Source organism: Adiantum capillus-veneris, chromosome 2 (genome assembly GCF_014529385.1).
Source record: "Adiantum capillus-veneris isolate H3 chromosome 2, ASM1452938v2, whole genome shotgun sequence".
Lineage (NCBI taxonomy): Eukaryota > Viridiplantae > Streptophyta > Polypodiopsida > Polypodiales > Pteridaceae > Adiantum > Adiantum capillus-veneris.
The window spans coordinates 108393150-108414474 of NC_140932.1; the positions used below are offsets into that span (position 1 = coordinate 108393150).

General features: G+C 43.6%; 1 protein-coding gene across 2 annotated transcripts in view; it reads left to right on the forward strand.

Annotated features, from left to right (window-relative positions):
* Positions 1-21041, forward strand: part of LOC147463360 (putative glucose-6-phosphate 1-epimerase) — a 103825-nt gene extending 82784 nt beyond the window's left edge. Inside the window, exons 3-9 of one of the 2 annotated variants that reach the window (XM_086488341.1) lie at positions 6152-6226; positions 6318-6374; positions 6449-6606; positions 6700-6831; positions 20027-20129; positions 20203-20302; positions 20403-21041. In XM_086488341.1, coding sequence (XP_086344467.1) covers positions 6152-6226; positions 6318-6374; positions 6449-6606; positions 6700-6831; positions 20027-20129; positions 20203-20302; positions 20403-20614 — 837 coding nt within the window. In that variant the 3' untranslated portion in view covers positions 20615-21041. The remainder of the gene's footprint in view (positions 1-6151; positions 6227-6317; positions 6375-6448; positions 6607-6699; positions 6832-20026; positions 20130-20202; positions 20303-20402) is intronic. The other variant, XM_086488350.1, reaches the window with a different exon arrangement.
* The last annotated feature ends 284 nt before the right edge of the window (positions 21042-21325 follow it).

Genomic DNA, 21325 nt, shown 5'->3' on the forward strand with positions numbered 1-21325 from the left:
AGTACTTGATTTGCACAATGCTTCTACAATGATCCTAGATGCTGAGATGTTGATGGGTATTTGCAAGAGATGCTTGGTAGTGTTGAGATGTTGATGGGTACTTGGTGTAGATGCTTGGTACTGTTGAGATACCGATGGGTACTTGTTATTGATGCTTGGTACCCCGTGGCTAAGGGCTAACATGCAAAAATGCTAGGGACTGATGGCTTGGATCTGCAACTTGGCTGGTGATAGGAGGCTGAATTCTGGTATGCTGTAAACGTTGACGATTTGCTACTGAAAATGCTGAAGATGAAGTGCTGGAAATGCTGGTGTGATGGGCTGAAAAACGCTGGCTGATGAAATGCTTCTAGGTTCTTTATTGTGGGTACTATTGGTACTTCTTCTTGGCCTTGAAGTGACACCATAGTCTCACTTATATAGCCACATATTGCTGGGTCGAGCAACCTCATTTCCAGCCCCACAATTTGGAAAAGATAATGCTATATGTCACTTCTTAATAAGTTGACTTAAGGGACTCTTCCTATGCCTATATGCTGACTGACTGTACTGTGCAAGAGAGGGTATGCAACTACAACCTACCTAGGCATGCACATCCTGCTAGAGGCTCACAAAGTACCACGCTAGATCCTAAGACTGACGCTATACCAAAGCAGAAGCTTGTCAACGTGACATCCCCCGTTGTTAAAGGTGAGGCACAACTGCCGAACTTGTACCCTGGGGATTCTTTTTGTACTTTTGATGTTGAATGCTTCTAATGTTGAAGGCTTCTGATGCTTGTGGATGTATAAGCCGATGAAAACTCCTCCAAACTTGTGGATACTACGGATATAGGTACTCTTGCGATGTAAACACTGACCATACGAGTTACTAGTAGCCTTACTACTGTCGCACAATACCAGCCTTGGAGCTGACTCTGCCTTGCGAGCAAGTACTACCACTCGAATAGTCCTGTCGTGAGAACATTGTGGGTGAAGATGAAAGATAAGGGTGCTTGGAGGTATTTCCAAGGGTTTCTTGTCTACAGAAGTGGATGCACCCTACATGTGAATGCGAATGCAGAAGAGGGTTAGGGAACTCCTTCCATATCTGCATACAAGGCAAGCAAATCTTGATATTCAAGATCTGGGTTTGCTTCTGATGTCGATCTTTGTTCAAAGACATAGCGATGAAGATGGGAGCATGTGTTATGCGCGATGGATTAAGGGTGGGAGTGGCTAATGAGTGCGAGGTCCGCCCGCTAGTGCTGTTACAATGATCCTAGATGCTGAGATGTTGATGGGTATTTGCAAGAGATGCTTGGTAGTGCTGAGATGTTGATGGGTACTTGGTGTAGATGCTTGGTACTGCTGAGACACTGATGGGTACTTGCTATTGATGCTTGGTACTACGAGGCTAAGGGCTAACATGCAAAAACGCTAGGGATTAATGGCTTGGATCTGTAACTTGGCTAGCGATAGGAGGCTGAATTTTGGTATTCTGAAAACCCTGACGATTTTCTGCTGAAAACGATGGGGATGAAGTGCTAGAAATGTTGGTCTGATGGGCTGAAAACGCTGAGGTTGATGGCTAAAAAAGGCTGGCTGATGAAATACTTCTGGGTCGTTGTGCTGCGGGTACTATTGGTACTTCTTCTTGGCCTTGGAAGTGACACAATAGTCTCACTTATATAGCCACATACAGCCAGGTCGAGTAGCCTCATTTCCAGCCTCACGATTTGGAAAGATAATGTTGTATGTCACTTATTAATAAGTTGACTTAAGGGATTGTTCCTATGGCTATATGCCTACCGACTATACTTTGCAAGAGAGGGTATGCAACTACCACCTGCCAGGGCATGCACACCCTGCTAGAGGCTCACAAAGTGCCACGCTAGATCCTAAGCTAAACTAAGAGTGACGCTAGACCGTAGCAGAAGCTTGTCCACGTGGCACAAACGCAATGCGCACGTGACATCCCCCTGTTAAAGGTGAGGCATATGTGTCGAACTTGTACCTTGGGGATTCTTTTTGTACTTCTGATGCTGAAGTCTTTTGATGCTTGTGGATGCATAAGCCGATGAAAACTCCTCCAAACTTGTGGATATTGCGGATGTAGGTTCTGCTGCGATATAAACACCGGCCATACGAGTTACTAGTAGCCTTACTACTGTCGCACAATACCAGCCTTGGTGTTGCCTGTGCCTTGCGAGGAAGTACTACCACTCAAATAGTCCTGTCGTGAAAACTTTGCGGGTGAAGATGAAAGGTAAGGGTGCTCGGAGGTTTTGCCAAGGGGTGCTTGTCGACGGAAGTGGATGCCCCTACGTATGAATACGAATGCAGAAGAGGGTCAGGGGCCTTTCTCCACCTCCTTTCATATCCGCATACAAGGCAAGCAAATCTTGGTATTCAAGGTCTGGGTTTGCGTGTATTTGAGGTCGATCTTTGTTCAAAGACATAGCGATGAAGATGGGAGCACGCCCGATGCATGATGGACTTAGGGTGGCAGTGGCTAATAAGTCCAGGGCCAACTCGTGAAGGTTCTTTGAGAAATAAAAACCTAGGACAGGTTCTTTGGGTTCTTGGTTCTGTTTATGTTCTTGATGGTTCTTCCCTTGAGTTCGCGAAGCCGAAGCACGCATAGAGCTCTGATACCAATGTCAGGTATATCGGAAGTGTTTATCGATTTAGCTTGGATCTAGTACTCCCGCACAAACACAAGGTGGTTACTTCATTTCACTTGAAAAGAGAAATTGAATTGAACACAATGAACGAGAGAGAGAGGCAAAGAGAGACAAAAGAGAGAACATAGCATGTTGGGTCCCAACCACCCTCAAGGGCCCCCTTGCTCGGTTGCCACTGGCCAGAGCAAGTACTTGCTTTATTGACTTGAACAATGCGGTTACAATGATCCTAGATGTTGAGATGCTGATGGGTATTTGCAAGAGATGCTTGTTACTGTTGAGATGTTGATGGGTACTTGGTGTAGATGCTTGGTACTATTGAGATACTGATGGGTACTTGCTATCGATGCTTGGCAAGGCGAGGCTAAGGCCTAACATGCAAAAACACTAGGGTCCAATGACTTGGATCTGCAACTTGACTGGTGATAGGAGGTTGAATTCTGTTATGCTGAGAACGCTGACGATTTGCTGCTGAAAACGCTGAGGATGAAGTGCTGGAAACGCTGATCTCATGGCCTGAAAACGTTGAGGTTGATGGCTGAAAAACTATGGGCGGAGAAACGCTGGCTGATGAAGTGCTTTTGGGTCCTTGTGCTGCGGGTACTATTGGTACTTCTTCTTGGCCTTGAAGTGACACAATAGTCTCACTTATATAGCCACATACTGCTGGGTCGAGCAGCCTCATTTCCAACCACAGGGATGATAGGGTGTACTTGCTCTCTAAATAACAATGCTGCTACAGCCTACTCTTGATCCTTCGCTACTATGCTCATTACGAGCCACATGTCTGCATGAGAGAGACCATGGAGGGCGAGAGCCATTGAGGGAGGACAAAGTTGGTGGCGATTTTGCACGTGCCTCTTCAATTGAAGGTGTCTCTTGTTGGTATGATTGTTGTTGTGCCCCTAGTCAAAAGAGTCTCGAGATGCATTGATTCTTCGTGGGCCTCCACAATTGAGGGTACAGGTTTGTTTTGAGCCTTTGTCGGGTTCTCGCCATTGGGTCAACAGAGCAAGCAAGTCAGTTAGAGCTTCAAAACAAGCTTGAAATCTTGCTTGAGTGATGAATAGAGACGGAATCATGCCTTCACTGTATGCTCATTGAGGATATTCATGTATGAATGTCAAGGATGCTACAAAAATGTTGCAATTGTGTAGACGTAGAAATAAAATTGCCAAGACTTGGACCCGTGCATGCTAAAGAAAACTTCTTAACAATAAAGAAAATATGCAAAGCTCATGAGAAAAATATGCATGTACTCCAGAAAGGTGTGGCAGACTTGTGCATGTACGCTGGCCTTGAGGAAAAAATGCATGCTTTCATGGAAAAGAAATTGGGGGAATGGGTTAACATGCAACAAGGTGATAAGAGAACGAAGTTGGAAGAGGAATGCGCTACATTAAAGTTGACGGTAAAAAAGCGAGAAGAGGAGACCACTTTGCTCAAGAGATACATAGATGACATCCGCACAAAATCAAGTTTAGAGAAAGAAATTCAACCAAGTGTGGTGGAAGAATTCTTGAAAATCAAGGACGACATGCAACATTTGCAAGAGAAAGAGGAAAAGAAGATGGTCGAGACATCATCTTGGGTGGAAATGCTAAAAGAGACCCAAAAACAAGTAGAGGAAGCAAACCAATGTATCCAAGGGCCAAAAAAGGTAAACATGAAACCCCCACTCCCACCTCTATCATCAATCAAGGAAGAGCAAAGGAGGATGGCACACACTTTACATGTACGAGCCACGGGTGTGAAGGATACCAACAATGTGGAAGAGGAAGCGAAAGTTTCTATGCACATGCAAGAGAAAGAGGAAAAGAAGATGGTCGAGACATCATCTTGGGTAGAAATGCTAAAAGAGACCCAAAAACAAGTAGAGGAAGCAGACCAATGTATCCAAGGGCCAAAAAAGGTAAACATGAAACCCCCACTCCCACCTCTATCATCAATCAAGGAAGAGCAAAGGAGGATGGCACACACTCTACATGTACGAGCCACGGGTGTGAAGGATACCAACAATGTGGAAGAGGAAGTGAAAGTTTCTATGCACATATGGGAATCATGGAGCCAAAACACACTAATATGGAGATTGGGCAAGAAAGGAGGAGGTGATAAAAGAAACCCCAAGGAATGTGCTCTAATCATTCGTTTCACTACCATGGAAGAGAGGAAGGACTTCCTCAAAAAGAGGCCTACACTAAAGCAATCAGAGATTTTCTTGGGAGATGATCGTACAGTGTCTTAACCAGCACATACAAAAGAATCCATGCTCGGGATCATGCCTGCTAGAGAGAAGAGGAAACTGCCTTCTATAGAGGCGGCAAAATGGTAGCACTTGACAGATGTACCACATGACGGTTCGAGGCCCATGGGACCAACCTAAAGCTTGCGGTATGCAATTGCAATGGCTCATTATAATTGAATGTCGAAGCATTTGAGGAATCCTTCAGAGGAAGGACATCATTTTCTATACCCATTAGAGTCCAAAGAGCACATTCTAGAGGGTGCCTGGATACAAATTGGAGAGCATATACCCCCGCCCTTTCTTCCTTGCCCTCCTCTCTTTCTCTGATTTTTGCTTTATTACTTTTTAATCTTTTGTCATTGTCTGTTTCTTAGGTTGTTTGTATGTGTGTGTGCGTGTTTGGCTTCTCTCAAAGCTCGAGAGGAGCATGTTTTGGCAGGGATTTTTTTTTTCTTTTGCTGGAGTCTTTGCTATTATCGAGTTTTGGTTTCCTCTTTGGTTCTTGATTTTCTTTCTTGGTTTTGTTTTGTTTTTTGGCTTGACGAGTGTACGCTGCATGGGGTTGGGTCTCTCCGCTCTTGACTAGGTCTTTTGCAATTGGATACGTTGTGGTTGGCCTTGAGGCTTGGATGCCCTTTACTCTCCCCTTGGAGAAAGCATCTACAGATCACAAGAGCCACCTTTGGCAAGTGGACTGTCCTGTGCAGATCTATTCCTCTTGAGTTGCTCGAGTTCAGAGTTACTATTCTCTCTTCCCTTGGAGCTCTCTCTGCAGATCATCTGGTGATATCGATTTTTTCTTACCTCTCATTTTCCTCATTGACTGTTACCTTTTTCTTGTTCTTCCTCAGCTCTACGGTTGCACAAATCTGGAGAGGAGGAAAAAACAAAGTTTATCATCATCATCTATCTATGACCAAAACTGGAATTTTACTTGAAGCTTTTGTACACTCACGGAATGTCTTGATTGTCTTGTAGAGTCAAGATTTATGTTTATTTGTATGAATCTAGCAAGCCATTTAATATTTGAAAAGGTATTCCATGAAGGGAAATTTATCATTTATTGTGTGCTAAAGACCGAGTGGACGCAAATCACCATACACATCTATGTTGTGTGAAACTCCTTTTTTATCGTCAACATTTGCTTAGGGGCATGTGTCAGTCTGTGTGTAAGCTTGTCAAGTTAATTGCTCAGATACACTCGATTTGACCAATCTATACTTTATGCTTGGTTTGTGCAGATATACCTATATGGAGGACAGGTGACTTCTTGGAAGAATGTGCACGGTGATGAGTTACTTTTCATGAGCAGCAAAGTACTAATTTGACTTACCCTCTTGTAAAGTTTTCTCAGCGATTTGGTGTTTCTTCAATGTGTCTTGATTTTTTGTAATTTTATTTTCATAGGCAATTTTTAAACCACCCAAAGCTATCAGAGGTGGTATACCTTTATGTTTTCCCCAGGTTTGCTCTAATTTCTCGAAGGATTTGGACTAGAGTTGTTATATAGGTAATGATATTTTGTTAGAATTTTTCAGTTCAGCAACCTTGGCTCCTTGGAAGCACATGGTTTCACAAGAAATAGGTTTTGGACCATTGATCCTAACCCTCCCCTACCTCCTGTTAATGGGATAACAAATTATGTCGATCTTATTTTAAAGCCGTCGGAGCTTGATATGAAGATATGGCCTCATAGGTAGGTTTGATCAAAATAATTTGGGGTGGAAATTATTTTGTGAAATTTCAAGTCAAAAGTAATGATGAATTTTGAACTCTTTTCTGGAGTCAGTTTTGAGTTCCGGCTGCGTGTAGCTTTAGGAGTTTCCAACCTTACACTTACAGCAAGAATCAGGAACACAGATGAAAGACCCTTCTCGTTCACCTTTGCCATGCATACCTACTTCTCAGTTTCGGACATAAGGTGCGGAAGCTGTGACTGTTAAAGCAATTTGAGGATGTCGTGTGTGGAGCGGTGTGTTATTTAGCAGGTCATGAAAATAAAATTCTGTTTTACGGCTCCTCCTTTTTCAAATACCTGTATGCATAGTTTTGTTTGTTGAAGCTGCTATGGATTGCTTATCAATTACTATGTATATTCTTGTATCTAGATTGTAGAGGGGAAAATGGTTCTCAAGTTTGTTTTGATCAAGGCATGTGAGCGATGAAGACTTTATATGAATAATGTTCTATTAAACCATGATAATTGTGCTAGTATTTCTTTGTGTACCATTGTTTTCTACATGAGAAGTTTCCAAATTAAAGAAAGAAGGAAAGAAAGAAAGGGGTCCCATGACACCAAAGCAAGGCACAACTGATGATGATCTCTCTTGTCACAAAGTGTTACAAAAGCGACTCATCATCCTAACTAAATGCCTAGCTAGAATAGAAAAGAATCCCTTGAGTTGCTGTGCAGTTTTAAGCTGCAGGGGCTACTCTATGAAGCTAAAGTTATATTGGCACGTCCTAGAAGTAGTCTCTACTCAACCCAATATCTTAACCACCTTGAGAGGGTGAGATTAACTAGTCATGGATTGCTCCTTCCAATGGTGGGTGATGATGGCTCAAATCTGCTGATGGTGAGGAATCTGTAAGTAGGTTCTCATGGTCGGGGGTGTCTTGCTCCAATGTTACTCCTCTAGAGGGCAGATGGATGGATTGGGACGAGGGTGCTAGGGTTGCATCACTGGCACTCAAAAAGTTCATGATGGGTCTCTACATTGGTGGCATGGGGCCTGCTGCTCTACCCTCTCACAAGAGAGGCTGTAGTTCATTGTGTGACGCCTAAGCTCCAATAAAAACAGTACAAGCAGTGAGCACCTTTGTTTCTCAAAGCTCAAGATCCGCTTCGATGGTCCCTTGGCCCCTCGTGGTAAACAATGCAAGGGCGCATAAAGTGCTCCTTTGATATCTACCCCCCCCCCCCCCCCCCCCCCCCCCCCCCTTCCTAGATGGAATCTTTGCATAGTATGTTTTCATATCCACTTGTACCAGCTACAATGGTGACAAGCACCCCCCAGTCCGGTATTTTAGGGCCAGTAATTTCAGCTGATACCTACAAACAAAAGTAGAAAGAGAAGTAAACCTCCTACCACAATTCATGTAATCTCCCACTATAGAAAGTTCAGAATAGTCTGACAACCAAATCCGCAAGTCCTAAACTTAGAAGGGAATCACCTACCTATCAATCAAGTGACCCACTAAACAAGAAACAATCTTTATTTGACATGCAAAAGTAAAAGAAAAAAATGAGTTGAATGTGACAAAATAACTATGGCCCAACAGTAAAAATTAGGACCAGAAAACAATTCGACACACAGGCAAAGGCAGCTAAGTTCTATTACCAAACTACTTTGAGCCTACCAAATTAGTGTTAATTGTTGTTCTCTTACTTTTCTAGATTTTGAATAAAATGCCATGTGCATTTAAAAAAGAATCTCAAAAAATCCATTTGAAGGACTTTCTTACACTACAATAGGATCTTCAAAATTGGCTTCTTAAACTTTCGAGCCTGCCATGATTAAGAATTTAGCCCATATAGATTACCATCACAAAGTGCGCGATGTTTTCAAAAAATAGGTACGATAAGCTGCAGTAGGCATAGAAAATAAATTTAGACTACTTACTAATACTAGTGCCACAAATCTATGTAAGTTTTACTTGGTAGAAATTTGTTCAAAGATAATTATCTTAAGTTGTGTGGGTCTGATACTTAAGTTCATGCATCGTGTCATAGATGAATAGACCGTTTAATTTCATGTTGCATCATATGGGCGTGTTGGCTGTTTAAAATAATACTTAAGGTAACACTTAATGATATTTATGCAAGATACAAATATGAGGTTCTTCTACATTTCAAAATTGTGCACACCAAAAAAAAATTGTTTTTGACATTAGACATTAGTAGCTATACAATTGGGCATACCATCGAAACTTTTGTCAAAATCAATAAATCATAGCTTATTCCTAAACAAGAGCACCATTGGAGGATCTATTCTCTTATTACATGGCTGTTTGGCGATAAGTTCAAAGTTTTGGTAACTATGTTTGACAAATATTTAAATGCGGCTTCATTTGTATAAGATTTATGCTAGATTGGATCCCTCAAATAGGTGTTTCCTTTTTTTGACCTATATGATACCCCTTTTGATCATAGTTTTGCATTAAAGAAACATACATTCTTTGAAGTGAGTTTTGAGAGACCAAAATTTGCCTCCAAATTAGGATTTTCAAAATTGTGTTATTTTGCCTGCTATATATAGGAGGCATCAAAACAAAGCTTTCAAGGATTATTTTTCTTTCTACTGTTATTTTCTATCAAACAAGGATTTATAGCCAAGAGAAATACAATATTTTATGGAATTTTTAAAACTTACTAAGAATTTCTTAGATTTTGACAGAGACAATTTTTTAATTTTTTAATGTCATAAACTAACTACATAATGAGAGCCCCATCTAAGAATTTTGTTTCTAGATTGACAAAATAAATCTCAAAACTTGATAGCAAAACAAGACACCTTTAGTGTCCAGTTACCGACTAGTGTTACCACATCCAGTTGCTAGATCTCAGCCAGATCAGAAGCAATCTTCTCAGCAACAATCCTTTTCGCCAGGAGTGAGCCAATGGTAAACCTTCACAAACATTCACATCACCTTCCTATGACTGTGACAAGAAGTGTGCGGCCACATTCAACAACCTCAGCTCTGAGATCGAAAAATCCAGTCACCGAGCCGAGTAAGATTGAGTCAAATAGAGGATAAACAAGCAACATTCAGCCAAAGAAGTTCGAGTCCCCGCCATCACTACTCTCACAAATCAAGAAGTCTATGTCTGTCGAATAAACAAGCACCAAACATAGTAGAGAATCCGAGCAAAAGGTAATAATCTCATAGTAATGGGGCGCCCATTTTTGGGCTTCCCGTCCCTCCGTCATCCCGTTCCCTCATCCCAGCATTGTCCCATTGTTGTGAATGCTTCTTGTGAAAACAAGATTTCCCCTCTAGGCCTCGTCCCCTGTTCCCTGTCTCAGTTGTTTGGTACACGTTCCGTGTTACTATGAAGAATCTAGAGAGTATAAATACCCAGATTCCCCAAGGGTCCAAGAGTAAAAGAACAACAACAAGAAATTGAAAGTCCAGAGGTCAGTCCACACCACAATACCAACATAGCCATATCATCTATTGAGGTGTGAAACTTACGAATTTTATCCCTACAACCATAGAGAACAAAAATCTCTTTATTTGAGAATCAACATGTAAGGTGCAGCGGAAGTGAATTTTGAACTTTGCTCAAGATGAGTGCTCCGAACTGTGCTCAAGGTTCCTTTTCACTTGGAGAAGGGAGAGCCTTCCGTTCCTTTAGTGAGAGAGTGCAATGGACACAAACAAGTGGATGAACACTGTGAATGAAGGTGCTTGAGTCTGAGAGATAGAGAGAGAAGAGAATACGACACCAGAAAGTTGCCAAACCCTCCTCCAAGGGCCCTTTTCTCAATGGCGAGAGAAGTCTATGGTATTGATTACACAATCTGGTACAAGATGCTGATGCAAATCTAAGTGATGCTATGTCGAGGTCGACGGTTGTACCGACGATGACGAGACTAGGGCTGAAGACTGAATGCTTTGAAATGCTTTGCGAATCTCTGCTTCCGCAAAACGCTGTCCTTGCTGTCTACAAAAACGCTATCTCTACTGGTCCAAAAACGCTGGACATGCTGGTTCAAAATGCTGATCATGCTGGTCTAAAAACGCTGGTCATGCTGTCATAAAAACGCTGGTCATGCTGTCTTGAAAACGTTGGATTTGTTGCCTTGAAATTGCTGTAGCAGCAGGCTGAAAATCGCTGGTTTGAGAGGCTTCTTGGCGATGGAAACGGTTGCTGAAAATGCTGATGTGGGGCCTTCAAAAACGTTGGCTTCCTGCTGAAAAACGCCAGGCTTTGTAGGTTCTTGCTTGAGAGAGAGAGATGATGCCTGCCACAAGTTGATTGCTTGTGCACTTCTGCCTGCTCTGCCAAATAAGCCTAGCGCTTGTTTTCTTATATATTACCTTAGGCAAATTGCCCTACCAAGTTCCCAACAAAAGTCACTTAAAAATAATAAGTGAAAAATGTCAAAAATAGGGAAAATAGGTCTATGCACTATAAAAATGCTCCTGATGGGTTCTGATGGAAATCTGATAGTCATGCTGTGTGCAACCAGAGGATATGCATCTAAATTAAGTGTCTGGACATGCACGGTCTGCGAACAGACTCACAAAAGTGGAAGATCACTTCCTATTCTAGACTAACTTGATTGAACTGAACCTTGGTCATGATGTAGCTTGTCCACGGTCACATAGGGTTGGATGTGTCACGTGACATTCCCTCCTTTTCAAAGTGAGGTACTGGTACCGAACAGTATGGCGTCGAGGGAGATCACCAACAGTGTCTGGAATCCTGGAAAGGACTCTTCGCCGGCCCACTCTGATGTGTGGGTCGTGCGATACTTGAACTTCATAAAGGTCTGCATCTGTGGCTCCTTTCATGCTTCAACTTCGTCTATAGTCATGCGTTTACCTTCTTCAAGAATCTCTAAGGATGAAAATTTCCTGAAACCACTTCCAACGCAAAAACATGAACATACCCATTCCATGTAAAGTGAATGGAAAAATACTATTCCTTCGAAAAAACTGTGCATGCAATGCAGATGAACAAAGTGACGGAGTGCCAAACCGTTCATCAAACACACGCAAACAATGGGGTCGAATCTTGACTTTCTGATCTGAATCAATCAACTGTGGCAAATCACAATGGAAATGCTGATGCTTGATGCTCAATCCTTCTTGTGCTCTTTCGGATACTGTGTCATGCCAAGGAAGAGACATGGAATGTGAATTCCTTGAATGCAAACATTTCATCTTTTCACGAATAATCCGCATACATCCGTACTCATTCATGAGTGAATTGTGCTCAGCGTACAATATGTCATGCCTGTGAAAAGGGATCACATAAGAACGGTGACTAAAATACAGGAAAGCATCACGAATAAAACACTCGAACAATGCGTGTTGACTAATCATTCGTACCCATAATACTTCCTGTGGGGGTTCTTTGGACCTTGACTCGAGAGCCAAGATCGGTTCTTCGTGATTGATCGAATCTGCAATGAGGTTAGCTTCACTAGACAAAGTATCAACTAAACCATCATCCTTGTGAACAATCACATTTTTGTCATGCAAACCATCCTGCGTGTGAGTAATCACATCTTGATCATGTAAATCATCATACTCGTGAGAAATCACATCTTGATCATGCTTATCATTATCATGCAAATCATGTGTATCATGCTTGGGAAAAGAAGAGACTGAGAGAGCCTCCTTTTCTTGATCCTTTGCAATTTGCGCCTGCACATTCGAAAAAAGTCGCAACAACTCTTGCATCTGTTGGGCGCTCTGCGCTTCATACGCTAACCGTCTTTCTTCGCACTTGCGATCGAATTCGGCTAGGCTTTCTTTAGCTACCAAGCATGTGTGCTCATGCTCACGCTCTAAGATTGCTATTCTTTCTTTGGCCACTTCGCGTGCTTGCTGACGCTCACGCTCCAAGTCGGCCTTTCTTTCTGGTTCTCTTTCTGCTTTTCTTTCTGTGTGTTTACGATCCAATTCTTCCTTTCTTTGCTCCCATGCTGCTTGTCTTTCTTTGCGCTTGCGCTCCAAGGCAGCGCGTTGCGCTTCTAGTTCTATCCTCCTGTCCATAAACATTTGCTCCAAAGCCTCCATAGGAGTTAGTGCAATCCTTGGTGTAGATGGGGACGGGGGAGGGTCATAAAAACCTCCTGGTGGGGAAAATTCTTCTTCGCCACTGCCATGCTCACCTCCATTCGAAGTATCCATTCCGCTTCGGGTAATGACCCTACACTGAAGTCGTGGGTTCTCAAGTTCACGAGGAACTTGGGTTCTTGTGGGTCTTGGGTTCTTGGGTTCTTGAGGGTCTTGAGGTTCTTGAGGTTCTTCTTTTGCTTGCAATCTGTGTTAGAGAAGGATCTTCTCTTCACCCGAGTTCTTCTCTTTTCGGGCGCACCCCTTATCGGCCTTGCGCTCACACCAAGGTTGCTTTTTCCCACCTCATGTCGATTGGCCGGCCGCTAAGTGCACGGTCCGCTCTCAATGAGTGTAAAGAGAGACAAGGGGAGGTTGGACAAGCCCTTCTTTCTTGGGTTTCGTGTCACTCTTCAAAAACACGATTAGGAATCGATACGCCCAAGAGGACTTGCGTTACGTGTGACCGCAACAAGCAAAAAAAATAATTATGTGGTTCTTGTGGTTCTTTCCTTGAGTGATACAGAATACTGCCAAAGCTCTGAAGGTGCAGCGGAAGTGAATGTTGAACTTTGCTCAAGATGAGTGCTCCGAATTGTGCTCAAGGTTCCTTTTACTTAGGGAAGGGAGAGCCTTCCGTTCCTTTAGTGAGAGAGTGCAATGGACACAAACAAAGTGAATGGACACTGTGAATGGAGTGCATGAGACTGAGAGAGAGAAGAGAATACGACACCAGAGACATTGTAAAACCCTCCTCCGAAGGCCCCACTCTCTATGGCGAGAGAGGTCTACTTATGATTGCACAAATCTCTACAATGCTTGGACTTGCCGACGATGTCGACGACGATGAGGACGACGACGAGACGGCTGAAATCTGGAAAATGCTAAGGGCTGAAATCTGCAAATCTTTATCTGCTGAATTCTGACTCTATGCGATGACGATGTCGATGGCAACGATGCGACGCCGACGCGCTGAAAACGCAGATGCTGAAATCTGCGTTTTCCGGGCTGAATCTGTAAATCTTGCGGAATCTGACCGTGCGGTGAGGATCTGCTGCGGGAAGGTGAGATCTGCGAGGTTCGGGACTTCTTCTGGGATGTCTAAAGGCTGAAAACTGAAAATGCTGATGCTTCTTGATGTTCCGTCTCGGACATCGGGTGCCCATCCTGACGGTGTCTTAGACTGGATCCCCTCTCATGTGAGTGGGACATAACAGACAGACAAGGGTAACATCAAATACTGGGAGGTCAGGGGCTGTGCGAGCTAGGAGATAAACAAAGAAGAGGAGGAGAAGACGATTTGAGGCAGAGGCTCCCCTAGCTAGATAGGTGTACAGGCGAAAGGAGTCTTGTGAGGATCCACCTCTTGAGGCTCTTTCTTCTTCTTTAGCAAAGATAGGATGTGCCTCTTCTATTGGGCTCTTAGGGATACTGCCTCTATTTCTTTTGAACCATGTTATACTGATAGAGATGATGTTCCTAGCCAAGAATTACCTGTTAGAGTGAACTTTGGAGACTATCGCCAGAGTTCCATTCACACATTAGAGAGGTAGTAGCCTTGGTGTTGTGTTGGATGAGGGGGTGCACCGTCTGATGGTGTATGCACCCCCACTCTCAGATTGATTCTTCACCCCCCCCCCCCCCTCTCTCTCTCTCTCTCTCTCTCTCTCTCTCTCTCTCTCTCTCTCTCTTTCTGAAAATCTTCTATTAAAATAAACATCCCAAGGGCATAGCCTCAAGTTAAAATGTACAAAGGCAGATCGACACAAAAGGCATGATCCCAAAAATATCCATAAATATACCATGAATGACCATTTCTTGGTTCCACTAAATTTTTATTAGATCCTGTAACATTTTCTTTCAATGGATCAAGAGGTGGAAAATTCTCCTCATACTGTGTTGCACGCACAGCAAGAGGAAAATCATCTCTTTTGGAACTGCATGAAGGCACGGTAGAATCCCCAAGAATCCTCTTGGGTTCAAGAGATGCAGGTGGTATCTGTGTCGAAGAAGAGGGAGCCTATAGAGGTGGATTTTGTGGTGGATCCTGTCTCTATAAACATATTTGATTGCAAGCACCTCTTATCTCCCTCTGCCACCTTTTCTCCTCTTCTTTGCTTCTCTCCTCTCTCTCTCTCTCTCAGCCTCTGACCTCCTAGATCTTGATGACACCTCATGTCCCTCTTGCAACATTGCTTGATGTCTTTGCTCTAGGTGCTCTTTCCTCCTAGTGCATCCAGCTGCCATATGCAGCCATATGACCTGCTCTACCATCTACAAAACAATGCCTTGGTAAACCAATAAAAAATACTCAATTGTTGTGTGCCACCTCCATGTATCGTATAGAGAGAGAGAGAGAGAGAGAGAGAGAGAGAGAGAGAGAGAGAGAGAGAGAGAGAGAGAGAGAGAGAGAGAGAGAGAAGAGAAGAGAAGAGAAGAGAAGAAGAAGAAGAAGAAGAAGAGAGTTTTAACGTTGTGGAAACTATCCTAAGAGACCTTCAGGATCTAGCCGACGAGGAGAGTTGAACTCGAGACATGTTATTCAAGAGGGAAATGGCGTTTGGCCTCATAAGAGAAATATCTCTTAAGCCAACCAAGTAAGCACTATATGTTATGATTGTTCCTGCTCGGGTAATCGTTTACAGTCGGGTTTTGGTATGTCCTAAGAAGATTTGACACACACACACACACACAGAGAGAGAGAGAGAGAGAGAGAGAGAGAGAGAGAGAGAGAGAGAGGAAGGACTATGAAATGAAGTGTTATATTAAACGGCTTCAAAAGGCCAAAGTGATCTATGAGACCAAACTGACACAATCCTTGTGGACCTATCCAATGTCTGGTTACAAAAATAACATAAAATAAAATGAAGTAGAGTGAAAGACTAAACTAAAAGACAGAGATCGTCAAACTGAAATCATCATCATCATCATCCATGCACGAGGATGCCCGACATTGAGCGTTGTCCGAGAAAGTATTGCATCAGTTGCTGAAGAGATTCGTCAATGTCCGCCTCTGTAAATAGTCGTACTGGGCGTCTCTCATGTCGTGCTACAATAGTCCTGATTCTCTGATGGAGCCTCCGTCAATGTCGTGGTCGCCCCCGTAGACGTGAGCGTCTAGCTCTCTCGAGCTTAGTGGCTCTGTCCACTAATATACCTTTGGTAGAAGTGGGCTCTGAAGTCTGTTGTGAAGCATGCTCATCTTGCTTCGGAATCCTTGCTCTAAAGAAGTCAGTGATCTCCCTTTGTGAATGTCTCCCATTAGCCTGGTCTCCTCAACCCTGTGTCTGCAGAGCTCTAGCAAAAACAATCCGAGGCATCTCTGATCCTGATATCTCATGACTCTAGCCAACAATTAAAAGCCCTCTCTGAATAGATAGTGAAAGTGGCCTTGTATCTCATAGTATACTGGACAATGACAATCTCTTGATGCGATGATGTGCGCATTTGACCAATAGCACATCGTATCCCATAGGATAAATGAGGGTTCATATAGACTGGTTGTCTCCATGTGCTTCTGGTATCTAGTTGAATCAAATCTCGACGTATAAGTCTAGTGATCTTGTTTGTGTGAGAGAAAGGGAAGGTGCATCCAAGGAGTACTAGAATGGAGCAGTCTATCGATGTTGAAGCCATGTGACAGAAACCATGATGTCATCTGCCCATACCAACATGTTGTGTCCCCTTGTAGCGGTAGCTGTTGGGATGACTCAAGGGCTAGCCAAGCATATCTGTCCCTGGGGAGGTCCCATAAATTATGCATGAAGGAAACTGATCTAGTAAGGGCCTCAACTACGAGAGGGGGGGTAGCTAGCTCAGCTCGAATAATCTCATGTGGCATTGAGGCCTTAGCCTGAATCATCCAAGAGATCATAGAGACCAGAATCTCTCCATACATCTCTATCCATCAGTGCTACCAGATCTGCCATGGTGGTCCACTGAGGGGCCCCAAATCTGAACCCCATGGAGCATAACTGAAGCCATTAGAGTGACAAAAAACCACAGCTTTGTTCGAGGTTCCTGAAACTGAAGCTGCGAACACATCGTCTCCAATCCTCCCAAGGCTGCATAAGCTCTCGTCAATCTAGTCTCTGCTACTCCTCTCAATGAAAACGCCAATCCACTGAAGACTACCCCAAGATAGGTGTATGCATCTGTATACTCCACCGTCTCTTGGCCATATGTAAAAGTCGGTGCTGACCTCCGGACCCACTGTGGTGTGGTGTTAAACACCATAACCTTGGTTTTCCCAGGTTAACAGACAATCCACTATTGTGGGCAAATGTGGACAAAGCATCTAAATGATGCTGCATCCCCTCTGGGGAGTCGGAAATCAACACAATATCATCAGCATATAACAATAGTGGGATCCATGTCCCTTTCAACTGTGCTCCTCTATCACCATCCCTCTCAAAGTAGTCAACAACCTCATCCACATACATGCCATAGTGTAGGAGATAGCGGACAACCCTTTTTCACCCCGATAGTGGAGTGAACCAAATCGTAAATGTCCTCTTGAGTGCACACATGCCCCACTTCAGGCTTGTATAGAGCCATCATATCCCAGATCAACTCTTTGGGTACCCCCATCTCCTGCAGTCTGCGCATCGATCTAGCTCTGGGCACTATATCAAATGCTTTGCGGAAGTCCATAGAGCAACAATAGAGCCGTCTCCCACGTGATCTCCCCTCCTCAATAATGGTTATGAGTGTCAGAATATGACCAAGAGTAGAGAAACCTCTTCTGAAACCCGCCTGTCCTTCTGTCCGTACACCCTCTCTCTCTACCCATCTACTCAATTGCTACTCAAGGATGGATGCGTGCAAACGTGCCAATGTGTGTCCAATCATGATAGTGCGGTAGTTCCCAGGGGAGTTCATAGGGTCCCCTGACTTAATGATAGGTACGATCATGGACAAACTCCAAGTATGAGGTAGGCCCTCGCACATGGCACGATTGAACATCACTGCTAGAAGCTTTGCAAGCAAACCTCTAGCATGTATAAAATGCTATGCTACCAAGCCATCGTGATCATATGCTCTCCTAGTCTTCATCCTGTCAATGGCTTTCTTTACCATCTTGGCGGTAAAGAAAGCACGTGGGTGTGGGCATGGCTCTGGCGGATCTGGAAGAGGTGGCTGGCTCGAGAGTGTGTAGAGATATGATGCATACTGACCCCATACCTCTATAGAAGTGATGACCGGTGGGGGGGAGTGCTCATGGAAGAGTCGCCATGCCTCACCTGAATCCTGGTGCAAAAACAATTGTATAAATCCTGCTCTAGCCGAGGTAGAAACGCCCTCTTCTTCCGTCATACCAAACGCTGAGAAGCAATCCGTGACTGCCTGTAAGTAATGACTCCTAGAAGTATCTCCCTTTGAAGTCGGGCTCTGATCTCTCTGCACTCCTCATCATACCAGCTATTTTGGGGTGTGCTCCCAGAACGTCGTCGCTACCCAGGCTTAGTGTGGGTATGCTTCTGCTGCTGCATCCTGTAGTGTCTCTGTCAATACATAAGTGAGCTCCCCTAAAGGTCTCCCCGGATCCTCCGTGCATAAGCGTCTATAAATACCATCTACGTAGATAGAATCGGTCTCTGAAGTGAAAGTGTATTGGGTATCAAAACCCCAATAGGATTGGACCCGATTGTAAAGTCTTGAATAGAGGGTATAAAACTGGGTTGAGCCAAAACATAATCCATTGTGCTGGCCCCATGTCTATGAGGAAAACAAGTGAACCCACTTGACGCTAGAAATCTCTGGACGCCATTCAAGATGGCCAGTCCATGTGCAGTCCCCAAATCTGTCAGATATCCGCCATATTGAGTGTGCTCTGCGTCCTGCGAACGCCTGGCTAATCCCATATCACTGACATCCAATTCTCTAAACATTTTCTCCGAGGTATCGTAGAAAGCTGTTTGAGACTGGCCCGTCCTGGCATTGAAGTCTCCCAAAAGAATGATATCTCCATCCCTAGAAAACTGTCATATGTCCTCATCCATTATCATGTAGGGTGACTACCCCTTGGGCGATGCATAATGAGATGTGGTGGGGCAAAAATAGCATATTGCAATGTAGAGTACAGCATATTGCAATGTAGAGTGGCCTCCCTGTCTCCGCTTTCACTATGATCTGCCCTGCTCATCCATCCGAACAATACGAATGAGGGGTTGCAGCTCCTCCCTGAACAGGACTGCCACAACTCTTGACCCCCGTCCTCTATGCGTTGATCTCACTTCCTGCCTACACGTAGTCTCCCAATGGTATCCAGTCACTTTAGGTAATGTGCCGCCAGGAGTCTGATGCATTTTTGAGTAAAAAATAATGTCTCTTCCCTTAAAGCTATCCTCAAACGTGCCTACATCTAGCTTCATTGATCCGTTATGATCCCATGCTACCAATTGAAGGTTGGTCCCATAGGTCTCGCAGCGTCATGTGGTGCGTTTTTCCAACACCACTACTCTCCCTCCCCTGTAGAATGCAATTTTCCCTTTCTCCCTCGCCGCCTTGATCTCTGGCATCAACTCTGGCATGTGTGCTACTTGTGTTGAGAGAGTGAGGTCATCACCCAAAAATATCCCAGTTTGCTTGAGTGTTGGTCTCTTCTTCAGGAATTCCTTCCTAGCTTCCAGTGTAGGGAAACGTAGAACGAGTTCTCTTTCCTTGGGCCTTCTTTCTCATCACTTCTCTTCTTGCCAACTCTCCAAGAACCTCTGTGTGGGTTCAAAAATACCCATGCGCTTCAATAGCTCTTGCACTTCTTCTTCAACTTTTCTAGTGTCTTTGAGACCTGTAACACGCACATGAAGGGCTCCGGTCTTTCTCTTTTGCTCCTCCTCAATTGACATATTGATGATAGTCGATGTCGGTGTGGCTTCAGGCATCTTATCTTTTCCTTCCTTTGCGTCCTCGATCCACTTTTCAGCTTTATCGGCCTTCTCTTGTGTTTTGAATACAATACGTGCCTTTTGCTCTTCCTCTTTACGTAGAGTTTTCACCTGCTCCATAATGCTTTCGAGCTCCTTGATCATTGAGGGTTGATTTTCTACCTCATTTTGCAAGCTGCAAGGTCTCCTTTAAGTGCTTCGATCAATGCATCCTTTTTATTCATGCGTTCTTCCATTTTTAATTTCCAGGATTCAAACATAGCAAGTGCAGAGTCTAATCTTTTCTGCATCATACATTCACTTGAGAGAGAGAGAGAGAGAGAGAGAGAGAGAGAGAGAGAGAGAGAGAGAGAGCACCCAGTAATGAATTTCCCTCTTGAAAACACATTGCCTTGTGCTAGCTAAACGTGTTTTTGAAATGTGCTTCTTGTTCAGCGAAGTTAGGGTAGAAGGATTGGAAACATTCGATTATCTAGACAATCTTCAAAATCGAACACGATTTACAGAACAGGGAGATGCTTTAACGTTTGATGGCGAGGTAGCTGATCATATTTTTCTTGCTTGTGTTCTCCTAAGCAAGATTGATTTAATTAACTGCTGCTTACTTGCAGGTAGACAGGATATATCTCAGCACACCGACAAAAATTGCTATCATAGACCATGAAAAGAAGAGAACATTTGCTTTGAGGAAGGAGGGGCTTCCAGATGCAGGTATGTACACAATACGGCTTTTGTCATGCAATGATATGCAAATGCTTAGTAGTTTGTACATTGCATGTGTAGGGTGGGCCTAATGTTTTGTTGATTGCAGTAGTATGGAATCCTTGGGATAAGAAATCCAGAGCAGTACCAGACCTTGGAGATGAAGATTACAAAAGCATGGTTTGTGTTGAGGCAGCAGCAATTGAAAATCCCATCTCACTTAAACGGGGAGAGGAGTGGAGAGGAAGGCAAGAGATCCTAGCTGTCTCATCCAGCTACTGCAGTGGACAGCTAGATCCTTACAAAGTGTTGAATGCATGAACCATTCTGATTTGAACCCGATGTTCGAGACTATTCAGTCCAAGTTGAATGGAGGCTTCTTGGGGATGGCAGGATTGTGCCATAAAATGCTATGGTGCTGGTTCGTTAGGGTGAATGTAAGAAACATGGTTCCGTGTAATGCTCTCCATGCTCTCCTACATCAATGCTTGCAAATGGCTGTTGAGTTGCTGGATGTCTTTGATGCATGTTTTTACGACAATTATGTAGCATGAGTGTATTCCCTTGCTTAACTTAGGATATTGTGTCTTTTGGCTTGCAAACTTGGAAAATTTGAGGACTTGACCACTAAAGGTTGTGGCGATGGGGGGTTTAGCATCTAATCCTTAGTAGGTTTTGATGCAAACAACCAATATGTGTAATAAATCCATATGTATGATCGCTTGCTATGTGTGTCTACTTTGATTTACTTTGAAAAATTGCAATCATTGTATAGAAGAGGGTGGTTGCTTGAATGCAAAGGTTACTGATGGTATTCTTGCATTGGAGGATAAGCAGCTTTTGAGTGTTTATAAGGGGAGGGTGCATAGGAACCACTTACGGATGATTCTTCCTTAACATATGGTACGTATGTTGCGTGTTAGGAATGGGCTTATGCGGTCTCATGTCAAAGTTACAGTTTTCTCTGATTGCTTATCCATAGGATTTGTGTTATGTCCATAGGATTTGTGTTATGTCCATTCCTTTGCAAGG